This window comes from Eutrigla gurnardus (assembly GCF_963514095.1).
Source record: "Eutrigla gurnardus genome assembly, chromosome: 9".
NCBI lineage: Eukaryota > Metazoa > Chordata > Actinopteri > Perciformes > Triglidae > Eutrigla > Eutrigla gurnardus.
The window spans coordinates 1,365,939-1,390,339 of record NC_139923.1 but is presented as its reverse complement, the minus strand read 5'-3'; the positions used below and the strand labels follow the sequence as shown (position 1 = coordinate 1,390,339).

General features: G+C 43.5%; 1 protein-coding gene across 1 annotated transcript in view; it reads left to right on the top strand.

The window, feature by feature from the left end:
- The window catches only part of pot1 (protection of telomeres 1 homolog), a 153,599-nt gene that overhangs the window by 79,760 nt on the left and 49,438 nt on the right, over positions 1-24,401 (top strand). Inside the window, exons 7-10 of the mRNA XM_084018188.1 lie at positions 8,627-8,753; positions 12,667-12,797; positions 13,494-13,787; positions 21,522-21,677. Of these exons, the coding sequence (XP_083874314.1) occupies positions 8,627-8,753; positions 12,667-12,797; positions 13,494-13,787; positions 21,522-21,677 (708 nt within the window). The remainder of the gene's footprint in view (positions 1-8,626; positions 8,754-12,666; positions 12,798-13,493; positions 13,788-21,521; positions 21,678-24,401) is intronic.

Below are 24,401 nucleotides of genomic sequence, written 5' to 3'. Positions count from 1 at the left end.
TTCTCAGAATTCACCAAATTGATGCATTAAAATGAAATTATTCAAAATTTTCTCCCGGGGGGGCATGCCCCCGGACCCCCCTAGAGGATCGCAATCCCCCCACCATAGTCTCCAAAGATCCTGTGGGAAACACTACAAACCCATTTGTAATCGGGACAAAATACTTAAAGTTAGAGACAATTAAGGACCATGAGTCCTAACAAGAACACTTGCACACACTTTAATGTGTATTTTGTACACGTTCAAGACCCATTTTTATGCATTTTCTGAGTCGGTCAACTTTATTTTAGGCACAAACTATATATCTGGGCTGGTAAACCCAAACCTGCCGCAGTGGCTGGTGGCCAAAGAATATATATATATATATATATATACACACACCTGCTTCACAGGTGGAAATCTCAACCACCCCAATGTTCAACTCAAAGTTACGCCCTTGGTGATGCTAATTTCTGAGGTATTATACGTTAGCATTAAGCTAGCGGACTTTATGCTTAGTGATACTGGCTGTGTGTGTTTTGAATGTTGTTTCAAACTATAATGTGGGTTTACTCTCAAAGTGCACCAGATTAATTCATTTAGATTGCAAATGTTCAGAATTTTCTTCTCCCCAATGCATAAAAAAAATTCAGGCACAGGATTTTTTCCTGCTTCAAGCCCTGCGCTAGCGAGCAACCTTTTTGTGGCCGACTGTGAAGACGCCAAATTCTTAAATTTTTCAGCAGGCCCTATAGACACTTTTTTTCATGCTCAGACCCCCAAAACGCAGGTCGAAGGCGTGAAAGAATAATAAGAAAAAGAAAAAAAAACATTTGAATAACAATAGGGCTTCGCAGCCCGACGTTGTCGGCGCTCGGGCCCTAAAAATAGCATGTTTTTGGAACGAGGTATTGGTGTTTTTTTTTTTTTTTTTTTTTTTTAGAACAAAAATCTTAAATTGACAGGAAAATAGATTTTAGATGTTAGAATAATGGCATAAAGGAACCCCACCACAGTCTGATGACTGTTGTTGTCTATGCTTGTACACATCATGTTGAACTGGGTCAGACAGCTCTTAAGTTCTTCTTTGAATGTAAAGCCATAACCATGTCAGACTTTCATGATCCAAGCCCATCCAGCTGTCAACATGCAGAGACCCCTGGGAACGAATATTGAAGTCAGCTGTTAAATTACCGATAATCTGCATACTGCCACTGTTAAAGATATAACATCATAAAACATAGATACAAACTGTCAGGTTTCGGGCAAGGAGGGAGGACTCAGATGCAGAGGCAGAATGAACAGGTCTTTATTCCAAAAAAATCATAAGGTGTAAAAGGAGGAAGGAGGAAAAAACAAGACTACAAACAAAGTACAAAAATACCAACTTAACTTAGAATCTCTTTGACGGCTGTGACTGAACGAAGGATCTTTACATGACGATAGACGTAACACACTGGCACAAGACAAGGGGAGACGCAGACTTAGGGGCCGTCCAGATGAAGCAAAACAAAACAAACATTTTGCCTTGGCGTCGTTTCAAGAAAATCTGCGTCCAGACGAATCCACTGAAAACGACTCAGGGTGCTGTAGTACATATTCCAGGCCCTTATGCGGCGCTGTTTCTGCTACAAAAACGCAGAAGAAGAGACGGAGCTTGACCGGATATTTGCCATTGCTATGGCAACACGTGAGAGTTACGGCTAATCTCCGCCCGACCACCTGATCAATAAACACCCATAAAATGACAATTTGGCCCGTATAAATAAAACCAACAATAAGCATCAACAGCCGTCACCCTAAGGACCTTGACGAGGGGTTGTCACACGTTGGGATGGATTAATTAGACAAATGCCTACATTCATGGGAAGTTAGCTAGTGGTTGTTTGTTAGCATCGTAATAAAGTAGCTTTTCCCCCAGAATATCGCCCCCCTCTCTCAGCTCCATTTTTTTTCATACAGCGGCCCTGATACGCCGTCGTACAGACGAGCAGAATATCTGCTACGAGCACGGAGGCCGCCGTTATTGTTGTTGTTACGAGACGTCGCGGGGGAAGAAGTCAGGCTGAGGGTCGAGGAGCGGGGCGATGACGTCAGCGTATTCGCAACACGAAACAGAGGGGTGCCGTTTTTTTCTTTTCCACCCTGAGAGCTGGTTTCAGAAAAGTGTGTTTTCACGCCGCGAAAACGCCGGATTCGTATGGACGGCAGGGCGAAACGCACAAGACTTCTGCGTTCACGCACTGAAAATGTTTTCGTGTGGACAGGCCCTAAAATACACAGAGAGATAACGAGCAACAGGTGAAAACAATCAGGGATCGGGGATGACATCAGACCAGGAAACATGAGGAAGGGCAAGTGACCTGAAACGAGAGGGGAGTTATTTTCAAAATAAAACAGGAAATGACAAGACAAAAACCAAGACGAGACAATACCTCACCGGCGTGACACAAACTGCTTTACAACCACGTGAAATCAAATATTAAGCCATGGACAGATCAATGAAACTGTGAGGTAGAGCTGTGATGAACATTTATAGAACAGAATAAATGAACAGATAGAACAAACAGAATAGAGCTTACAATATAACAATACATGAGATACATAAACAAGTCTAAAGGCTCAATTTTAATATATCATTCGGAATGTTTGATCTGCACCGTGGAACAAATGCTGGTAAATATATTTTGGGCGGACTGCCTCTCTTTGATTTTCTCTTCCTTTGAGCGTGTGCTACTTTTCTTCATTATTCTGCCCTGAAAATCTGACTGAGTAAACTTTGAATGTGATGGAGTAAGAGTGACAGCTATCGGATGATCAGTGGTTTCCCAAGCTTTTAATGTTGATCAGACATAACGTTTGTTTAGTTAAATGCCTAGACTATCAATCAATCAATCAAACTTTATTTCTATAGCACATTTCATACAAATCAATGTAGCACAATGTGCTTTACACATAGCGACAACATGATTACAGGACAAGTGCAGAAAGTCTGTGCAATTGTAAAAAGAGACCAGTGCATGTAGCCTATACAGATCTTACAATATACAGAACAGACACATGCATGCACACACACACACACACACACACACACACACACGCACACACACGCACATACACACGCACATACACACAGAAACTTAGTCATAAACTTTAGAAAAAAGTAAGGTTTTTAACCTGCTTTTAAAAGTGCTCAGTGTAGGAGCGTGTCTCAGGTCCTCAGGCAGGGTGTTCCATTTACTTGGGGCATAGATACAGAAGGCAGCCTCCCCTGCTCTAGAGTTAGTACGAGGGATGTTTAAAAGACCGCTGCCGGTGGACCTGAGAGTTCTTGCTGGTTCATATCTGATGAGCATGTCTTTTATATACTGAGGTGCGAGGCCATTTAGAGCTTTATATACAAGTTTTCACGGGGAGCCAATGTAGGGATCTAAGAACAGGTGTAATGTGTTCAAACTTTTTTATTCCAGTGAGAGTGCGTGCAGCCGCATTTTGAATTAACTGTAATCGCTGTACAGCTGATTTTGGGAGGCCAGTGAATAGAACATTACAGTAGTCTAATCTACTTGTTATGAATGCATGAATTAATTTTTCAGAGTCTGCTTTTGACAGGAAGCCTCTTAATGTTGAGATATTTTTTAAATGATAAAAAGCTGATTTTGTGATGTGATTGATATGGCTCTTAAAGTTTAGATCACAATCTATGATTACACCCAGATTTCTGGCCTCACTTTTGCTCTCCAGGGACAGAGAACTGAGATGAGTTGCAATTCTCTGTCTCTGAGCCTTTGCACCAAAGATGAGTATCTCTGTTTTATCTTTGTTCAGTTGTAAAAGTTCTGTGACATCCACAGATTGATGTCATCAATACACTGGGTTAGGGAGTGAATGGGATTTAGCTCATCCGCAGATATAGATAAGTACAGTTGTGAGTCATCTGCATAATTCACAACTTTGATAAGTGCTGTTTCTGTGCTTTGGTGAGGTCGAAAACCAGATTGATAAGAGTCTAGTAGGTTGTTTGATGTTAGATAGTTGTTAAGCTGGAAGTAAACTGCTTTTTCAAGTATTTTGCTGAGGAATGGTAAGTTGGAAATGGGCCTATAGTTAGCAATAACTGTTGCATCAAGATTGCTCTTTTTCAGGAGTGGTTTAATGACAGCTGTTTTAAGTGCTGCAGGAAATATACCTGATTGAAGAGAGCAGTTAATGATTTTTAATACCTCATGTGCTAAGCAGTTAAAAACAGTTTTGAAGAATGTGGTAGGAAGAGGGTCCAAGCAGCAGGTGGAGGACCTGAGCTGCCCAACGATATCGTCTAGTTTTTTTTTTTGATCTAGCAGGACAAAGTGAGACATGGCAGCAGTCATATTCCTGGAGAACTGGAGGGTAGGTTCATTTCTGGATGTTGAGGCACTAATGTTCTGTCTGATAGCTATAATTTTATCGTTGAAAAATGTAGCGAATTCTTCACATTTTTCAGTGGACAGCATCTCTGATGGGGTTGTAGATGGTGGATTAATAAGTTGGTCAACAGTGGAGAAGAGCACTTTACTATTGTTGATATTTTCATTAATGATTTTAGAGAAGAAGGACTGTCTGGCCTGTTTAATTTCTTTGTTGTAATGATTGAGTCTATCCTTGTAGATTTCATGGTGAACCTGAAGTTTGGTGTTTCTCCACTTTCGTTCTGCCTGGCAACACTTTCTCTTAAGCTGCCTAACAAACGCTCCATTTCTCCAGGGGGCTTTTTGTTTTCCTATGTTTTTAGTTTTAACAGGTGCAATGGTATCAATGATATTTTGTATTTTTGAGTTGAAGTTGTTCACAGGATCCTCAGTTGATGAGGTCATGAACAACGATAACTCATTCACAGTTTTCTTGAAGGTTTCAATGGTGTTATTGTTAATGATACGTTTTTTGATTGTTCGGGTACCCTTCTGTTGTACAGGAAAAACAGACACATCAAAGAATATGCAACAGTGATCTGAAATAGCAACATCCATGACACAGGGTATGGTCATGTTAAGTCCTTTTGATATGACTAAGTCCAGAGTATGGCCCTTATTGTGGGTGGGCCCTGAGACATGCTGAGTGAAGTCAAATGCCTCCAATAAGCTAATGAAGTTTTGAGCATCTGGGTCTGTTTTATTATCAACATGGATATTAAAATCACCTGATATAATTATACTGTCATAGTCGGTGGAGACCTTGGACAGTAGCTCAGAGAATTCATCAAGAAAGCCATATTTAGATTTTGGTGGCCGATAGACCGTGATGATTAAAATTGGAGCATTGCAATTTATAGATATAGCAAGGTGCTCAAAAGACGTAAATTCACCAAGGGGGATTTCCTTGCAGCTTTAGAAATCAGAGAAGAGAGCTATCCCACCGCCTCTTTTATCAGGTCTGGTGGTTTGGAGGAATTTAAAATTAGGAGGTGCTGTCTCAATGAGTGCAACTGTGCCATTTCTGTCCAGCCAGGTCTCGGTCAGTAGAGTGAAATCCAGGTTATGAGTGCTTATAAGGTCATTAACTATAAATTACTTATTAGTCAGTGACCTGACATTTAATAAAGCCATTTTTATTGTTCGAGGTGCATGGCTTTGTGGGGGACTGATACTTTGAGTCCAAACCGGTAATAAATTGTTTTGATTCCTGTATGTTACAGCGACATTTCTGGATGTGGGTCTATGGTTTACTAATACAGGAATTTGTGTAGCAGAATGACAGTCATTACCGTTAGTAGAACAGGTTGGACTCACCAAACATCAGTAGTGAAGAGAGGATTTTAATGTAAGTTCCATGTTCATAGCGAGGAGACGTGATCCCTGAAAGTTTGGATGTACTCCATCGTGTCTGAAGAGGTATGGGCGGTTTAAGAAGGTACCAAAGTTGTCCACAAACGGTATGTTTAGCGAGCAGCAGTATCCCTTGAGCCATGTATGAAGTTGAGGGACACGGCTGAATTTTATGTTTCCAAAGCTTGGACACGGCAGCAGGCCGGAGATGATGAACTGACTGTAGAAGACTGTCCATAAGCTTCATGAAGTCCTCTTTAAGTGTGTCTGATTGATTTTTCCTGAGATCATTAGTTCCGACGTGGATGATAGTAGTGGTGGCGGACGGGTTTTCATCCAGCAACTGTGGGATTTTGGTGTCTATATCCTGGACGCGGGCACCCGGGTAGCAGAGTGTTTTAGCCGCGGGCAGGGTGATGTGACGGACCATGGATGATCCGACAATGAGCACGGACGGAGGTCTGAGCCGAGCTGCCGGCGGCTGATGGTGAACCTCGCGGGAGTGAGGTACCGAGGGTGGGCGCCGCACCTGAGTGTGCGCGTCTGACTGCCTGGGGGGGCTGAGCCCGGGTGGCAGAAGGCGAGGCATGGTCTGCAGTAGCGGTGGAGCCACAAACCAGCTCGGGGGCGAAGGCCCGGGCAGAAGATGGATGGTCGTCCAGCTGGAGCCCCACTGGAGAGCGCGGTCCATCCCCGCTATCCAAGGCGTGGAATCTGTTGCTCAGCAGCAGAGTGTCAGATGCGCACAGCCGGGGGGAGTGTCTAGCCCGAGACTTGCCGCTCCCAACCCGGACCCACGACTCCGAGTTGCAGGGAGTGGAGCAGGCTTGGGTCCTGGGTTTAGCCCCGAGGATGGGCCAGATGTCATCATTCAGGGTCCGGCATCAGTTGAGAAGATCGGCCCCCCTCCGGTGGTGACAGAGCCGGACCACGGAAGAGTGGCTTCGCTGTGAGCTGCGGCAGCTGAGCACTCGGTGAACGGGCCGGCGTAGCAGGAGGAGTTCACCGCAGAGAGATGTTTTGCCTGAGCAGCGGCTACGGACGAAAAGCCCATGATTAACTCATCCTTTTGTAGAATGTCCTGTTTCAGCCGGCTGAGGTTTTCCTGTAGCTGTGAGTAAGCCGGTTGGCAAAGTTCACACATAGCCATGATTGCGTCAGGACCGATAGCAATAGCAACCAGCTAAAAACAAACCTTGCTAAGCTAACGTTAGTTTGGGAGGGTGCAGTCTCTTAGTTCAAAACAGTTAAAATCCACGTCCGATGACCAAATCCTCTAACTGGCTAAAAGACACAGTTAAGAACGACCAAGATCTAAAAAGTGAATCGTAAAAAATGGCGTAAAACCGAGTTAAAACCTGATACCGATGGCTCTAGAGAAAGTAACAACGTGCTGTTGCCTACAGAAAACATGATGTTTAGATGTTTGAAACGTCGGCTTGTGATCAACACAGTCTGCAGTGATGAACGAGCCTATTAGCATGCACGTTTGCAGTTGTTAGCACTTATAACACTGATAGGTGTGACATGTGCCGCCAGCAACGCTCCAATTTTATTTTTATTTTTATTTTTTTTCTCAGGTTCTACACTATATCATGCAGGATTAGTGCTGTAATTAAATACTTAAACACTACAAACAGCTCTGATACTGTGATCACAGCCCCCCGGATACCATCCAGCCAACCAATGAACCAATTATAAGGCAATTTGAGTCAAATTGCAATACAATTCTGATCACTACATCATCAGTAGCGTGTACTGTACATTATTATTTTGCATTATTCCATGTCTCGGTTGCCTCCTGTCTATCAGGTGAGCATCATGCTCAACACAAAGTTGGATGGAACAATGCTACAGGAATTCATCCTTAAACCAGGAAATGGGTCAGCATTTTTGCACTTCCAGTTCCCTCATCTCCAGCCAGTGTTCTATTTTTTTTTTATGTGTTTTTAGTTAGATACCTGAAAAAAAATGTTAGTGACTTACACAAGCAAGCTATTTTATCGTTTTGTCAGTTCGTCAGTTGCAAGAAAGTGGCTAAATGAGACGGCTGCGACTATTAAGTCCTTCTTCACAGCGTGGTTATGTATAATTGTGCTCATGCAGCTGTGGTGTACTTCATTGATAGCCTTGTATTTATACAACATTAGCGTTGTACTTCTGCTGATCATCTCTCTTGCTGTAAAAAACGTGCAAGTATCATGAATGATTTTTTGCAGTAATCCAAAATCCAATGAAAAAGTCCCATTGGCTAACTTGGTTTATTTTAACCAAAATTCCCTTGCAGATTGAATGGTCGATGGGTGTCGTAATATTACATTATTAAATGATTATATTATTAGATCAGTAGCTGATATTATCGTGTGTCATGTTTTGTTTTCCAGGAAGAAAAGGATTTCTAATTAAAAATACAAATTGAGGTATTTTTTTCTGACCTCGTCCTTCATCACACATAATGTGATGTAATAACAATCTGTTTCATCAATGCAGTGTTTTTATCTGAAAACAAGCGTGCTGAGAGATCTTTTTTTTGATAAAAACACATTGTAAGATGTTTAAAAATATCTCTGCCTTTGAATAAAAACATGTCCAATATTGTTTGTACTGAAAGCTTGATTGAGATAAACATCTACATTACATCTACTCCAGAAATGACCAATGTGCAATTATTTGTGTAGTCCAAATGGCAGCATTTTTCAAAACTTTCTTCACTTCACCAATTAAAACATTTCCACATAAACAGTGTAACGCTCGATACTACTCCTCCAGTGTTTTCCATATTAAGGGATTTAACATGAATCTAGCTGCTAGTGCCTCTTTTTAACTTCAGCTTTGTTTTTCCACAGGTTTCCAGGGCGACCAAGGCTCCAAAATACACGTACGTCCGACTGGGTGACCTCAAGGCCGGATCTGTGATCAACGTGTACGGAGTCGTGGTCTTCTTCAAACAGCCGTTCAAGAGCCGTGGCACAGGTCAGTCTGGGACCAGATGATGGACAACACAAAACATACACACACACATATAAATGAGGCCATTAACCAACACATTGGGAAACAATTAAGTAATATGTTTGTTTCTCAAACCGCCTGGAAACGAGCCTTCACAGCCGTAAATATAGTCTACTGCCATGTTAGCAGCCCAGAGAGGCTCTGCTTGGACACGATGGTGCTTTACATAAATAGGCTATTATTTTTTATATATTTTAGCATGACGACAACACAATGTGCATTAATCTAATCCACCAAACCTCCACAATAATATTCATTTACTTCATTTCCCTGTCAACACACTGTAGCTGATGTCATCTCGAAGTGCAGAAAAGAGGAGCGATAGAGAGGATGATAAACACTGCACCCTTCAGTGTGTGTGTGTGTGTGTGTGTGTGTTTATTGAGTTTTAGGAATGATGATGAGGAAAATGCAGCATCTAGGCTGGAAAATCTCCAGTGTTTGTCTTCATATTCATGGACCCTTCAGGCATCTTTTAAAGTAAACAGAAATATTAGAAAAATCCATCTGATCAGAGCTGGAGAAACGCATGCACATGTCCTACTTTGTCCTCTTCACACAGACTGTGGACATGCTACACATCAATAATTCCTTCATTTTAAGGAAACTATGACCACCGAAGTAAAATAGATTCAGATTTACCCGCAATCAAGAAAGACGACAACAACAACAAGTTGCGACTCTACCTTTGAAGCATTCAAGTGTGAATATGTGTTCAGTTCACAGTAGGGCTGGATTCAAATAATCAATTTTCTGATTAAAATCGATCTTCATTTGAATGTTCCGATATCGATGAATAAAATCCCAGGATTGATCTTTAAATATAGTGTAATTAACGGAAACACCGCTTCATCCAGCGTCTCTCCTCTGTCTGTTTCACCGAGGGTGGTATATTGTGACTCCTCCATAAATGATTGCACATACACTTACATATTTGTGCACATGTGTATGGTCTCTGAATGACAAAGAATTAGAATTAGAACTACTAGAATGTTTCTTCAGTAAATTTCTTCATTTTGATTCATCAACCACATTATTAGACACCATTTGATGGAAAAAATGCTCTAAAATTGTAAAACCCAGAATTTAGAAAAATTAAAACAGAAAACACAGAATTTGGGAAAAAATAAAACAGAATCTGGAAAAAACGTGAACGGATTTCATAGGGCCCTAACTACTAGTGGTGGTGAATCAAAACATGGCCAAACATATGGGATTTGTTGACCTATTGTAGGTAGTTGTCTCTCTATCCCAGGCTGCTGCTCAGATTGTGTCCTTTCACTTCATTCCCTATTCATTTACAGAACTTACTTGTCTTCCATACAGATACAAAGAAGATAGAATGTCAGCCTGACAGGCTGTTGGTCATGTTTAATAAAAAGTACATTAATCTTACTGCTTTGGTAAATGGTCCTCATTTAGATAGCGCTTTTATCCAAAGCGCTTTACAGTAATAACAGGCTGAAGTTGACTTTATTAAAAGGTGCTGCTAGTGCGAGCACACAACATCAAATCCCTACGCGTTCACAGTGCGGCGTCGGCTTCCCTGGAGGCTGTTTACTGTCAGCTTGGATCCGTTTGTCCTTCCCCCAAGTCACCTGTTCTTTTTCTTGCTGTCGATGTTAATGTGGCCTGTTGTCTTCTTAGAAAGACTGCATCCCTGGCTTCTCTCTTTTTAAAACTACAACCTGCTTTTGATTCTGAAAACTAAAGTGGTTAATATTGTACTTTCCCTCTGGAATAATGGAGCTCATAGTTAATCGACTTCCCAGTCAGGGGCCACGGTCTCATGTGTTTTATCGTGGTCCTGAGCTGTTTTTCCAGCCACCTCCAGTTTTCAGAGCAGAAATGAGGTTGTAAGTGATGGCTGGGTTCCTGCCAAGAGATACATTTTAACAGGATTTGGCAGTGAGTGCCGCTCTGCTGCCATTCTGCTCTCACTGATTTTCAAGGCTGCTCTGCCCGCTGGTATACAACAGCACATTCAACTGGGTGAGGATGTCCTCCGAAACCATTTACTGGAAGAAGAATAGGTTTTTATACCTGTCCTCAAGCACCTGATGCCATCACCAACTTACTAGGAATCCCCACCAGAAGTGAGACAGCCCCTTCTAGTCAGACGATTCCACCGTAATGGCAGAAAGGCAAGTCAAAATATGCTACGCAAACGGTGTCTACGTTTAGATATCACCCCAATGTTGCAGAACGAGACGTTCCACTGTGCGGCCGTGGTCTTGTCTATTGACTCTAGGGCCGTGTGACGTATTCAATGAGCGTCGGAAATCTGATTAGTTGGATGCATCAAAACAACTAAGAAAGGTGAAATGTTGCTCATCTTGCATATTTACACGACTCTTCAACAAGTGAAGTTGCTGCATCATATGATGATGATGATGACGGCGGCCTCGTACGAGCAACTAACAGCGTTTTATCTTCTTCGGATCTACGCTTTGATCTACACTTTACAGCTCCATTGCTTCACTTTGTGTCACATAACTGAAAAACACATCCAGTGAGTGCTCCACTGCTCCACTTTAAGTTACTTTAAGTGTCTTGTAGCAAAGTTGGATTTTAATAGGGAATTCAGCCAGACTGTGTGTGTGTCTGTGTGTCTGTGTGTGTGTCTGTGAGTGAGAACGACAGGGAGAAAAAGTGTTTTGCAACCCGGAATCAATTTGTGGCGCTGGGTGTTGGTTCTGTAGCGCTGCACCACACATTGATCTATGTATGGGGAACACTGCGCTACGTCACTTCTTCTCCTCGGGTGCTCTGAGCGTTTAGATAGCACACTGTATTGACTCATCTCACCTCTGATGCAGCTCTGTGATGACCTCCGTTGCCGTCTCAGAGGCGTAATATTCTGTTACGCCTTTCCGCCTCGGCGAGCGTTCAGACTGACGACGGGGCGGAATAACGGCAGAATACTCCTGCAACGAAAAGGCTGTCTAAAAGGGGCTACTGTGAGCGTTCTGTCGTCCAATCCACACCGACTCCATCTTGGGTAAAAGTCTCTGCTCGTCTATCAGGCTGACTGACAGAAGACATTTACTGAACCAAAATAGTTGGCTCCATGGGAAGAGATCAACAGTGTGTGTAAGCCCATTGGTTAATTAATTTGATTTTCCCGCGTAGCATAGCGAGTGATGGGAATCTGCCTGTATTGAAACAGACAGACTGGACCAAAGCGTTGGAGAAGTAAACACCATCATTACTTCCAGCTGGGATATATCTCTGTTATCCTGGTTTTCCGGTTTGTTTTCGTCTCCATCATGTTTGTTTTCTCTTGCAGAGTGAGCCCACTTGAGGTGCAATTCCTTCGCAACTAGCACGTAAAAACACGTAGCGGTATTTACAAACTGGGGCAAGATGGAGGATAAGTATTAACTGCCCTAATTATATATTCCCTGGTATTTACAGAAACTGCCGGTGAGTGAACACTATCTGCCTCCTAAAATCAGGTCTGAACCAGGAAGCACCACACAAATCATACTTCATCGATCACGCAAACCAGAAATCATTGTTACAGATTAACTTGATCCACATTGTTATGTTGAAATAGATTTTTACTGAAAGTGAGAAAATAAATAATCAAATCAGTGTTTGTGTTTGTGTTCTTTATTATGTTTTAGTGAAAGGTTTACTTTTTATTTTCCTGAGAACACAAGTGGTGATGACTGTCATTCACCCATTCATACACACATTCACACACCGACGGCGGAGTCAACCACGCAGGGCGACAGCCAGCTCGTCAGGAGCAATTAGGGTGAGGTGTCTTGCTCAGGGACGCCGGACACTCAGCTAGGAGGAGCCGGGGATCGAACCGGCAATCTTGCAGTTGCCAGCCAACTCTGACCACAAGAAGTTTTTCTTTTCACAGACTTCTGCTCCACCCTGAAGATAACCGATCAAACCAACCAGAAGATTGGCTGCACCATATTCTGTGACAATCTCGAGGACCATCCCAAAATCTTTCAAGTCGGAGACATCGTCCGGCTGCACAGAGTCAAGGTCAGCCTGGATTATAGACTGATTCTATCAGCTACTGTTTCTATCTGTACACGTTATGTTTAGTGGTCGACCGATTTGGGCTTTTCATTGGCCGATGCCGATATTTAGAGAGCAGGGCAGCCGATGGCTGATCTATAGCGCCAATATTTTTTTTATCATGTTTTACGTTGTGCATGTGATAAATAAAGAGCCATCAAATCATAATTAAGTAATAATAATAACAAATGAGACACAAAATTGCTATAGGGGGCGGGACCCACTGATGCTACAGACCTATAACAGACCAGTGGTAGGACCTCACTTAAGACTCGAGGTGTGAGCTGAACTGGACCAGTCCTTTTATAACAAAAATGGTGTCCGCTCTGCTCAGACGTCGCCGCCCCCCGCGAGCCCTGTGACAGCCGGAGCGGACTCTCTATTTACTACAAGGCAGCTGGCGAGGGTTAGGGTTAGGGCTGGCGGGGCCGGCGGCGAGCGCTATGTTGTGCGTCAGTCCCGCAAGGCTGACTACAGATATGTCTGCAGACATATTTTGTTTATCGGCCTTGTGAGCGTAGGCGTTGGCCGATGCCCATCATCTCAAAATACCATTAATCGGCATAATCCACCAGTATTGTTCTTAAACTGAGATGATGTAACTTGGAGATGAACAGATAAATGTTGAAGTGATGAACCATTCCACGTTTCTCCACACAGGTCCACTTCTTCAATAACTCCATGACACTGGTCAACAGCTTCGGGTTCTCTGTGTTGGTGTTTGACGGAGCAGAGGGCAGATCCATGGAGCCACGCACTTCTAGCCGCTCTTTCCACTTTGACCACGAGGACCGCCGGACGGTGGAGGTGCTGCGATCCTGGTCCACCAGCCAGGCTATCGTCCCCCCGGTTTCCACGACCCCTCTGTCTGCCGTTCAGCCCAAAGCTTACTTTGACCTGACCTGCCAGCTGCTGGCCAAAGCTCCCGTGGACACCACCTGCACCCTGCTGAGGGTGAGTAATCAGCTAGTTTCAGCCAGCTCAGCTGTAGTCAATAGAGTTGATTGGAGGGAGGGGTCACAGTCAGAACTTAAAGGACTGCCAGTGAAGCTCCTTCAAACCACATTTTGTCTGGAGAAAGGAAGGAAGCTGCTTTGTCTCTTGTTGGTAAGTCAGAAACTAATTGTAGATTTGGGTTTAGGCATTGTGTGAGTGAAACTAGTTGTAACATTTAGTCTTGTGTTGATAGCTTGTTGTTTAAATTCTTGTGAAGCTGTCTATGCTAAGTGAGTAATCAGCTAGTTTCAGCCAGCTCAGCTGTTGTCAATAGAGTTGATTGGAGGGAGGGGTCACAGTCAGTACTTGCGGTAAACTGAGCAGTTAAAAGGCTGTCACTACAGCGTCAGCTGCAGCGTCAGGACATCAGAACAAAGACAAGGGAGTCTATCTGTGGGAGTCCATTGAGGTAGGCATAACATCTCAACCCCCCCTCGCAGCCATGTGTCTTATCCCAGTCAGGACATCACACTGGAGAAGATTTTACCGGAGACCCTTCACTCGAGGCTGTAACCCATCCAATCTCTGCTACCCACCATTCTCCACCGGTAAGGAACTTGAAATACTAGGGGGGCTGTGGAACTGCCAGTCTGCAGTCAAGAAGGCGAACACCATTTCAGCCGATGCCTCACTGCAGACTCTCCACTTCCTGGCCCTCACGGAGACTTGGATCACCCCAGAAAACACTGCCACTCCAGCTGCCCTGTCAACTGCCTACTTGTTTTCACACTCCCCAAGACGAACAGGGCGAGGAGGAGGAACTGGGCTCCTCATCTCACCCAGATGGTCCTACCAGGTCCTTCCTCTGGACCAACTACCCGATCTACACTTGAATTCCACGCCGTCTCTGTCACCCTTCCTTTCAAACTCAACATCATAGTGATCTATCGCCCACCCGGTCCTCTCGGTGACTTTTTGGATGAGATGGATGCCCTCCTGAGCTGCTCCCCTGATGATGGCACACCACTCGTCATCCTCGGTGACTTCAACATCCATCCGGGAAAGCTGCATTCATCTGAATTCATTGACTTCTTTTCCGCATTTGACCTTACACCGGGAACCAACTTGACCTTGTCTTCACAAGATCCTGTGGCATCTCGGCACTTTCTGTTTCCCCGCTCACCGTGACCGACCACCACTTTGTGACTTTCTCCCTCCCCATGAAGCCCACCACATCCCTCCCCTCTACGCCTTGAACGGTCACCAGCCGCCGCAACCTGAAATCCCTCACTCCCTCCGCTCTCTCCTCAACTGTTATCTCCTCGCTACCATCCTCAGAACAGTTCTCCCTAATGCCTACTGAGGAAGCCTCCTCCATCCTGATGTCCTCACTCTCCTCTTCTTTGGACACTCTCTGTCCCCCAATCTCACGATCTGCGCGATCATCTCCCTCCCCTCCCTGGCTGTCCGAACCTCTGTGAACCAACAGATCATTGTTGCGAGCGTCAGAGAGAAAATGGAAGAAATCGGGCCAGCACGAGGACCTTGCTCACTACCACCACCTCCTCTCTGACTTCACCTCAACTGTTTCGGCAGCTAAATCTGCCTTCTACCTGGCAAAGATCAACTCTTCTGCCTCCAACCCCAGGAAACTCTTCTCCATGTTCTCCTCCCTCCTCACTTCCTCCCTTACTGCCGATGACGTTCACGCACTTGTTACATCTAACCGTGCCACCACCTGCTCCCTTGACCCGATTCCCTCCTCTCTTCTCCAGGACATCTCACACGACATCTTGCCATTCCTCACCACCCTGATCAACTCCTCCCTCACCTCAGGTGTCATTCCAGCGGTTTTTAAGACAGCTACCGTGAAGCCTTTCCTAAACCCACCCTAGACGCTACTGACATCCAAAGCTACAGACCTGTATCTCTTCTTTCATTCCTCTCTAAAACCTTGGAACGTGCCGCCTTCAACCAACTGTGATCCTATCTCTCGCAGAACAACCTCCTAGACCCTAATCAACCAGGATTCAGGACTGCTCACTCCACTGAGACGGCCCTCCTCACAGTGACCGAGTCCCTGCGAGACGCCAGAGCCTCATCCCACTCCTCCGTTCTCATTCTCCTCGACCTATCTGCTGCATTCGACACAGTCAACCACCAAATCCTCCTCTCCACTCTGGCTGAACTTGGCATAACTGAATCTGCTCTCACCTGGTTTACATCATACCTGACAAATCGCACCTTTCAGGTCACACTGAATGGCTCTATGTCCAAACCCTGTTCTCTGGACATGGGTGTCCCTCAAGGCTCAGTATTAGGACCACTTCTGTTCTCACTATACACCAGATCACTAGGTTCTGTTATCACATCGCATGGATTCTCCTACCATTGCTACGCAGATGACACCCAGCTGTTCCTCTCTTTTCCCCCGTCCTCTGAGACTCACATTGCAACTCGCATCTCGAACTGTCTGGCTGACATCTCTGTCTGGACAACTGCACATCACCTCAAGCTTAACCTGAATAAAACCGAACTCCTCTTCATCCCAGGGAAAGACTGCCCTCGCATGGACCTGTCGGTCACTGTCAAGGGCATCACAGTATTTATTTGTTTATTTGTTTATTTATTAGGATCCCCATTAGCCATCACTCTGTTGTGGGAGTAATGGCTATTCTTCCTGGGGTCCTTACACAAAATTAAATACATAATAAAAACATACATAGTAACAACTAGAATCCTCTATGGTAGTTACAATGGAGAAGGAAAATATATATATATATACAAAATTGAATTCAATAATTTACCACCAAAGTGGACTACTCCTTTCAATTGGAAGACATTTTTGCAAACACAGAACAATACCTAAGCTTACAAAACAAAAGCAAAGAAAAATTAACCAACATAACAAACAAACAAACAAAAAAACAAGAAGTCAGATTTTATACTATCAACTTTCTAACACCATCTTTTTTAGTTTGTTTTTAAAAGTACTTCTGCTTTCCAGTGATACTAGCTCCAATGGTAGCTTGTTCCACTCTGCAACAGCTCTGTACATAACTGTTCTCCTAAGTGTGTTGGTTCTCGGCAGAGGTAATGTGAATCTGTTTACTGCTTGTCTTGTCTCATGGTTATGTCTGTTTTTAGTTGGCATTAGCTGTAAATATAAGCAGTTAGGTTTACCAACTGTATATATATTCTTTAAAAACAAAATGAGACTGCATGTCAGTCTGTCTCTTACCATTAGCCACGACAATCTGTCATGCATTTCTAAAACATTCTCCCTTATGGAGCACTGCAGTACAAGGCGAGCTGCTCTATTTTGAGTTAACTGAAGTTTTGACATATCTTTTTGTGATGCAGAAGACCAGACTGTCGGACAATAGTCCAGATGTGAGAGGACAAAAGACTGAGTAACAATTTTTAAAGATGACTCATCTAAGAGACTAGTACTTTTTTTAATAATGGAGATACCCCTACTCATCCTTGTGACTATGTTGCCAATATGAGATGTCCGTGACAATGTTTCATCTGTCGTAACCCCGAGCAGTTTAGCCTCCCTGACCTGTTCAATCTCAGTATCATTCAGGCATATGCATATGCATATCTGGATCCTAGCATTAGACATTTGGTTTTAGAACCATTTAATTTCATTTTATTTTCATTGACCCATTCCGAAACCAACATGATTTCCTTTTGAAGTGTATTATTGACCTGCTCAGAGCTTAAGCCTGATGCAAACATGGTGGTGTCATCAGCATAAATCACCATGCCCGCCTTCTCTAACATATAAGGGATATCATTTATGAAAATTGAGTAGAGGAGCGATCCTAGGCAGCTGCCCTGGGGAATACCACATTCCAGTGTAATTAAATTTGATATTGAGCCATTAAAACCAACACATTGCTGCCTGTCTGACAGATAACTTTTTAGTAACTCTGTGGCAGTGTTTCAGAAACCATAGGCCCTCAGTTTCTTGATTAATAGGTCGTGGTCTATAATATCAAACGCAGCACTAAAATCTAAAAGAACTGCACCCACCCCCGCCTTTTTATCAATATGTTGTAACCAACAGTCCGTTAAAGATGTTAAGGCAGTTGCTGTTGAGTGGTTCACTCTATACGCATGCTGGAAGTCTGTATTTAAGCTAAAATCATTAAAATACTGTTGGATCTGCTTATCGATAATGCCTTCAAAAAGTTTACCTATTACTGGTAAAATGCTAATAGGTCTGTTGTTTGGGCCTGCAAAAGGTTCCTTACAGTTCTTTGGGAGAGGTGTTACCTTTGCTATTTTCCAACGCTGAGGGTACACCTTCTCTTTAAAACATAGGTTAAAAATATAGGCTAGAGGCTTGGCTACAAATTCTGCTGACAGTCATAATAGTTTACCATCCAGATCATCAATCCCACTAGGCTTGTCTGTTTTTAAGGAGAGAAGAAGCTTTCTAATTTCATCAGCATTAGTGACTCTGAATTCAAAATTACATTGTTTATCATGCATGATGTATTTCCTTATTAGAGCATCCGACAGCTCTCCATCCTTTGGCAACATCTGATTTCTGATTACATCCACCTTACATTTGAAATAATTATTGAAATGATTTGCAATGTCAACAGGTTTTGTAATAAATTTTCCTTCAACTTCAATAAAAGAGGGTGTTTTGCTCCTTCTTGTTTTTCCTATTACTTCATTTAATGTTTTCCATAATTTCTAACTATCTCCTTTATACTCCTCCAGCTTACTCTGGTAATACTTTTTCTTCTTCTGTCTGTTCATTTTGGTTACCGTGTTTCTAGATGACCTGTAAACTTTCCAGTCGAGTTTTTAAGTTCAAGATCCAGCCAGGGTGTTCTGATATTTTTCACAGAGATTTTCTGTGAAAAAAAAAAAAAAAACCCTTACCTATAGCACTCTGAGCATAGCACTGTTGCTCTTGAAGTACTACTTTACTCAGATGAGGACCCAACACTTGTTCTATTTTTAGCTCTTACTTTATCGGCAATGATACGTTGTGGTTTCTTTGTTTCCTTCTTTTGACAAATGTACTTATTGTAAGTCGCTTTGGACAAATGCGTCTGCTAAATGACCTAAATGTAAATCCAAGCGGGCCCATTCATTTCCTTTTGTAATGACGCTTGGGACTGAAGCTAGTTAAAAATGTAACTGTGAAAATGTAACATTTTTGGAAATGTTTTATTTTTTGTCCTCGAAGGACATTAGATGCACAAGGTTTAAATAACTCACCACCATGGGCAATTTAAAACAGGCACTTGACTGTCGTTTGACTGAGGGAGTGTTATAGATCCAAGACCAAACTGATAGAAGGGCAGGACTCGGAGACAAAGTTGTAATTACAAATAAATCTGGTACTTCAGCACCACAGACAGCACCATGGATTCATCAATACACAGCAGTGTTAAGGCGGGCTCACACCGGACCGAAAATCGGCGTCTTTGAGAGAGTCTTTGAGAGATCGGCGTTCATTTCAGCCGATTCAAATGTGTAATCCGCCATTCGAGTCGGTCATTCTTTTACCATTCTGATTGGTGGAGGCTAGCAGCTTGACTAGCGAATCAGTGAAGCCCGGAAGTGACGATGGTAAACATACCAGATAACCAGTGGAATCGAAGAAGGTGGTCTAGAGAGGACCGGCTACTTCCGGTTTTCGTGTTTTTTGGCCCACAATACAGATTAGCGCCGCCTGTTGTTTTGGAGACATTACATCTCGCGCAAGCGCGGAACGTATGGCGTCGGCTGTAATTCCGTAGGTGTGAACCGTCCATGTCGTTGTTCGAGTCGGCCATATTAAGTAGCCCGACTTCATTTACCGACGCGAGTCGGGCAGTTCTTCCGGTGTGTACACACCTTTAGGAATACATCACAGCCTCAGATTGGAACAGACCTCAGTCAGATAAAGAATCAGGATTAACATATTCCACTAAAACAGCCCTCTGCCCTGTACTCTCTTTGCTACTAGGGCTGGAGAGGGGGTTGGCAGTAGTGCTGCACGACATTGCAATTTGTTTTTCTCCACAATATATATACACCCCTGGAGCCCTTTCCATCCTGGCAGGCAGAGAGTCCGAGATCCCGGGAAGCAGCATGGTCTCGATGAGGGGTGCTATAAAACTAACCGCCAGCCACCTTCAGCCGGGCCGTTCCAAGTTAACCCAGCGCACCGCCATGGAGGATCCCACATTGTATCCCCAGGCAGACGACGTGTTATAACTATTTTGCCTTTATTATAAACTGGGGTGGGCCTACACTGGAATAGTGATGAAAAATGAGACCCGGCGAGTTATACTTTTGTATGAAAAAAGTTGTAGCGTGACATTTTTGAGTGATTTTTGCAGACATCGCTCTTCCACGTTGCGATTGTTGTGCATGCACACATGACAATGACGTGCAGCCCGTCGTTGGCATGTTAACCAAAGGGAAGCAATTTGATCTTTTTGCTAACAAGGGGGATGGCAGCTCCCCTCAAACAAGTTACATTGATAAAAAGGCACATGTCAGGATTCATCTTTACAGCAGCTGTTTGATTAATCACTAGATAATCACTAATTAAGGTTTGGTTAAAGCTCCGAGGCTGAAGTTGACTTTATTAAAAGGTGCTGCTAGTGCGAGCACACAACATCAAATCCCTACGCGTTCACAGTGCGGCGTCGGCTTCCCCGGAGGCTGTTTACTCTCAGCTTGGATCCGTTTGTCCTTCCCCCAAGTCACCTGTTCTTTTTCTTGCCGTCGATGTTAACGTGGCCTGTTGTCTTGTTAGAAAGACTGCATCCCTGGCTTCTCTCTCCTGCCGCTCTGCTGCCATTCTGCTCTCACTGATTTTCAAGGCTGCTCTGCCCGCTGGTATACAACAGCACATTCAACTGGGTGAGGATGTCCTCCGAAACCATTTACTGGATGAAGAATAGGTTTTTATACCTGTCCTCAAGCACCTGATGTCATCATCAACTTACTAGGAATCCCCACCAGAAGTGAGACAGCCCCTTCTAGTCAGACGATTCCACCGTAATGGCAGAAAGGCAAGTCAAAATATGCTACGCAAACGGTGTCTACGTTTAGATATCACCCCAGTGTTGCAGAACGAGTGAGACGTCCCACTGTGCGGCCGCGGTCTCGTCTATTGACTCTACTGCCGTGTGACGTATTCAATGAGCGTCGGAAATCTGATTAGTTGGATGCATCAAAACAACTAAGAAAGGTGAACTTTTGCTCATCTTGCATATTTACACAACTCTTCAACAAGCGAAGTTGCTGCATCATAATGATGATGATGATGATGATGATGCGTATAACGGTGGCCTCGTATGAGCAACTACCAGCGTTTTATCTTCTTCGGATCTACGCTTTGATCTACACTTTACAGCTCCATTGCTTCACTTTGTGTCGCTTTCTAAAAGGGGCTACTGTGAGCGTTCTGTTGTCCAATCCACACCGACTCCATCTTGGGTAAAAGTCTCTGCTCGTCTATCAGGCTGACTGACAGAAGACATTTACTGAACCAATATAGTTGGCTCCATGGGAAGAGATCAACAGTGTGTGTAAGCCCATTGGTTAATTAATTTGATTTTCCTGCGTAGCATAGCGAGTGATGGGAATCTGCCTGTATTGAAACAGACAGACTGGACCAAAGCGTTGGAGCAGTAAACACCATCATTACTTCCAGCTGGGATATATCTCTGTTATCCTGGTTTTCCGGTTTGTTTTCGTCTCCGTCATATTTGTTTTCTCTTGCAGGTGTGGGACGGGACCAGGTGTGCTCACAGTCTGCAGAAGGTGATAGTTGAGCCTGACGTCATAGAGGGACCGTCCTCCTTCTCTAAAGAGAGAGAGAGCCTCATCGCCAACATCCTCGTCTACGACAACCACGTGGAGTTTGCCAGGCAGCTGAAGGTCAGAGCATGAGCCACACCTGACGGAATGTTGTGCGATGTTGAGATATGGATATGAAATTCATCACTAAGGTACTTAGAGCCATAACCCTGTTAAATCTGAACCTAGCACAGACGACATAGAAGAGGTAACTCCTTCCTTAGACATACAAATCTCTAGAGAGAAATATAACATCAGATCTGGCTCCTTCATCATGGTTTTAGACATTTTCCTTTGTATCAAAGTCATCAGGGTTATTGTGCAAACAGGAACTGACGACAGCTCATGCAGAATGAAGTTTCATGTTTCAGATTTGCCACAAATCAAGCAATATGAAGGAAAACGGTTCTAAGAGGCTGGGTATTGCTTTGGACCAACACGTACACTTCATTCATATACACTATATTGCCAAATCTATTCGCTCACCTGCCTTGACTCGCATATGAACTTAAGTGACCTCCATTCTTAATCCATAGGGTTAAATATGACGTCGGTCCACCCTTCGCAGCTTCAACTCTTCTGGAAGGCTTTCCACAAGGTTTAGGAGTGTGTTTTTGGGACTTTTTGACCATTCTTCCACAAGCGTATTTGTGAGGTCACACACAAAGGTGTTCTATCGGGTTGAGGTCAGGACTCTGTGCAGGCCAGTCAAGTTCATCCACACCAAACTCTCTCCTCCATGTCTTTATGGACCTTGCTTTGTGCACTGGTGCACAGTCATGTTGGAACAGGAAGGGGTCATCCCCAAACTATTCCACAAAGTTGGGAGCATGGACTTGTCCAACATCTCTTGGTATGCTGAAGCATTCAGAGTTCCTTTCACTGGAACTAAGGGGCCAAGCCCAGCTCCTGAAAAACAACCCACACCATAATCCCCCTCCACCAAACTTTACACGTGGCACAATGCATTCAGACAAGTACCGTTGTCCTGGCAACCGCCAAATTACATTTTTGAGTATCCAAACCTGAAATTGTTGCACGTCTTGGTGAACAAACTTCCACACACTGCTGCAGTGTAACTTGAAGCTCCGATTGTGATGTTTTAATTGATAAATTAGGAGATTCTTTGCTGTTATTCTGACTTCTTCCAACTCAAATTGTTCACTAAATAAGTTGTGCCTCTGATATCAATTCCATCTGTGGTTTGCATCAACTAACAGGAACACAGGCTTACACCAAAAACATAATTTGTCAGATTTGTGGAAAATAACATCCAAATACTTATTCAGGTGTTTATCTTTTGTCTTTTTGACTCTGTCAGATTTCTCTGAAACTCACCAAAGGTTACCATTTCATGATGCCTCATTTGCATATTCAAACAGAACATTTCATCCATCCATCCATCCATCGTCTACCTCTAATCCTGTATTCAGGGTCGCGGGGGGGCGCTGGACGGGTCGCCAGTCCATCACAGGGCCGACATGTAGAGACAAACAACCATTCACGCTCACATTGACAACCTACGGGCAATTTAGAGTCATCAATTAACCTATCCCCATCCTGCATGTCTTTGGACTGAGGGAGGAAGCCGGAGAACCCGGAGAGAACCCACGCTGACATGGGGAGAACATGCAAACTCCACACAGAAGGAACCCGGGCCCGACCCGGGAATCAAACCCGGGACCCTCTCCCGCAACAGTGCTACCCACTACACCACAGTGCAGCCCCAGAACATTTCAGAAGATTTAAAATACAAAATAATAATTGTCTTCATGTAAGTCATCAACCGGGGAGGTTTCATGGTGATATCCATTAGTTACGGTTTAGTTTTACAAAAAAAAATCAATTTGTAAAACCCTTTGTCTCTAATGTGTCAACAACAGTAAATCAAAATGTTGATCCTGATTTTATCCAAGGTTCAGGTTTCTGTTCTGTAGAAATGTGTGCAATATAGCAACTTTTTGACGAGATAATGCATCATTTGCGTATTTAAAGAAGATAATATAAAGTATGGGATAAACATTTCTGGCATTCTGGTAAAAAACAGATTGGGTGTCTGCTGAGTTTTCTCAGAATCCAGACAGTAAGACTGAGCGATTGTTCCTGATGTAACCTGCTGACAGTGTGAGTTGTTTCTGTTGGATGTTGTTTGGAACCTACAGGAATGATGGATGGTTGCTCTTGGAGCCTGAGATTGTTTCAGAATATGTTTGTGTGCTTGGACAGAGTTAGGTTGAACTGAAAGGCTCAGTGTTGACGGTTTCCTTAGTGGAGGGAGAAGCTATTACTGTACATCCACATACATATGCCAGGCGCCTTCAACAGAGAAGTCACGTGTTCTGAAATGACATTTGATGTTAAAATAATGTGTCTGCAGTAGAGCTGGGTATCGTTTGAAATCAGTACCGAAACCACAATGGGGCCGGGGAACAATCGGGTTTGAAACATGCAAAATTCCCATTTCCTCTGTATATTGTTATGGGAATGGAACGATACATGACAGAAGACGTATATGCACCAAAATGTGAAGCCTCTACAAACAAAGATGCACTGATACCACTTTTTATCAGTACAAATACTTACATTTCAGTACTTGCCGATACAGAGTACTGATACTTAATAATTAGGGGTGGGAATCTCTAGGCACCTCACGATTCAATTTGATTACGATTCAGAGGTCAACGATTCGATTATTCAATTTCAATTCAATTCAATTTTATTTATAGTGTCAAATCACAACAGAAGTCATCTCAGGACACTTAACACATTGAGCAGGACTAGATTCCGCTCAAAATTTCCAGAGTC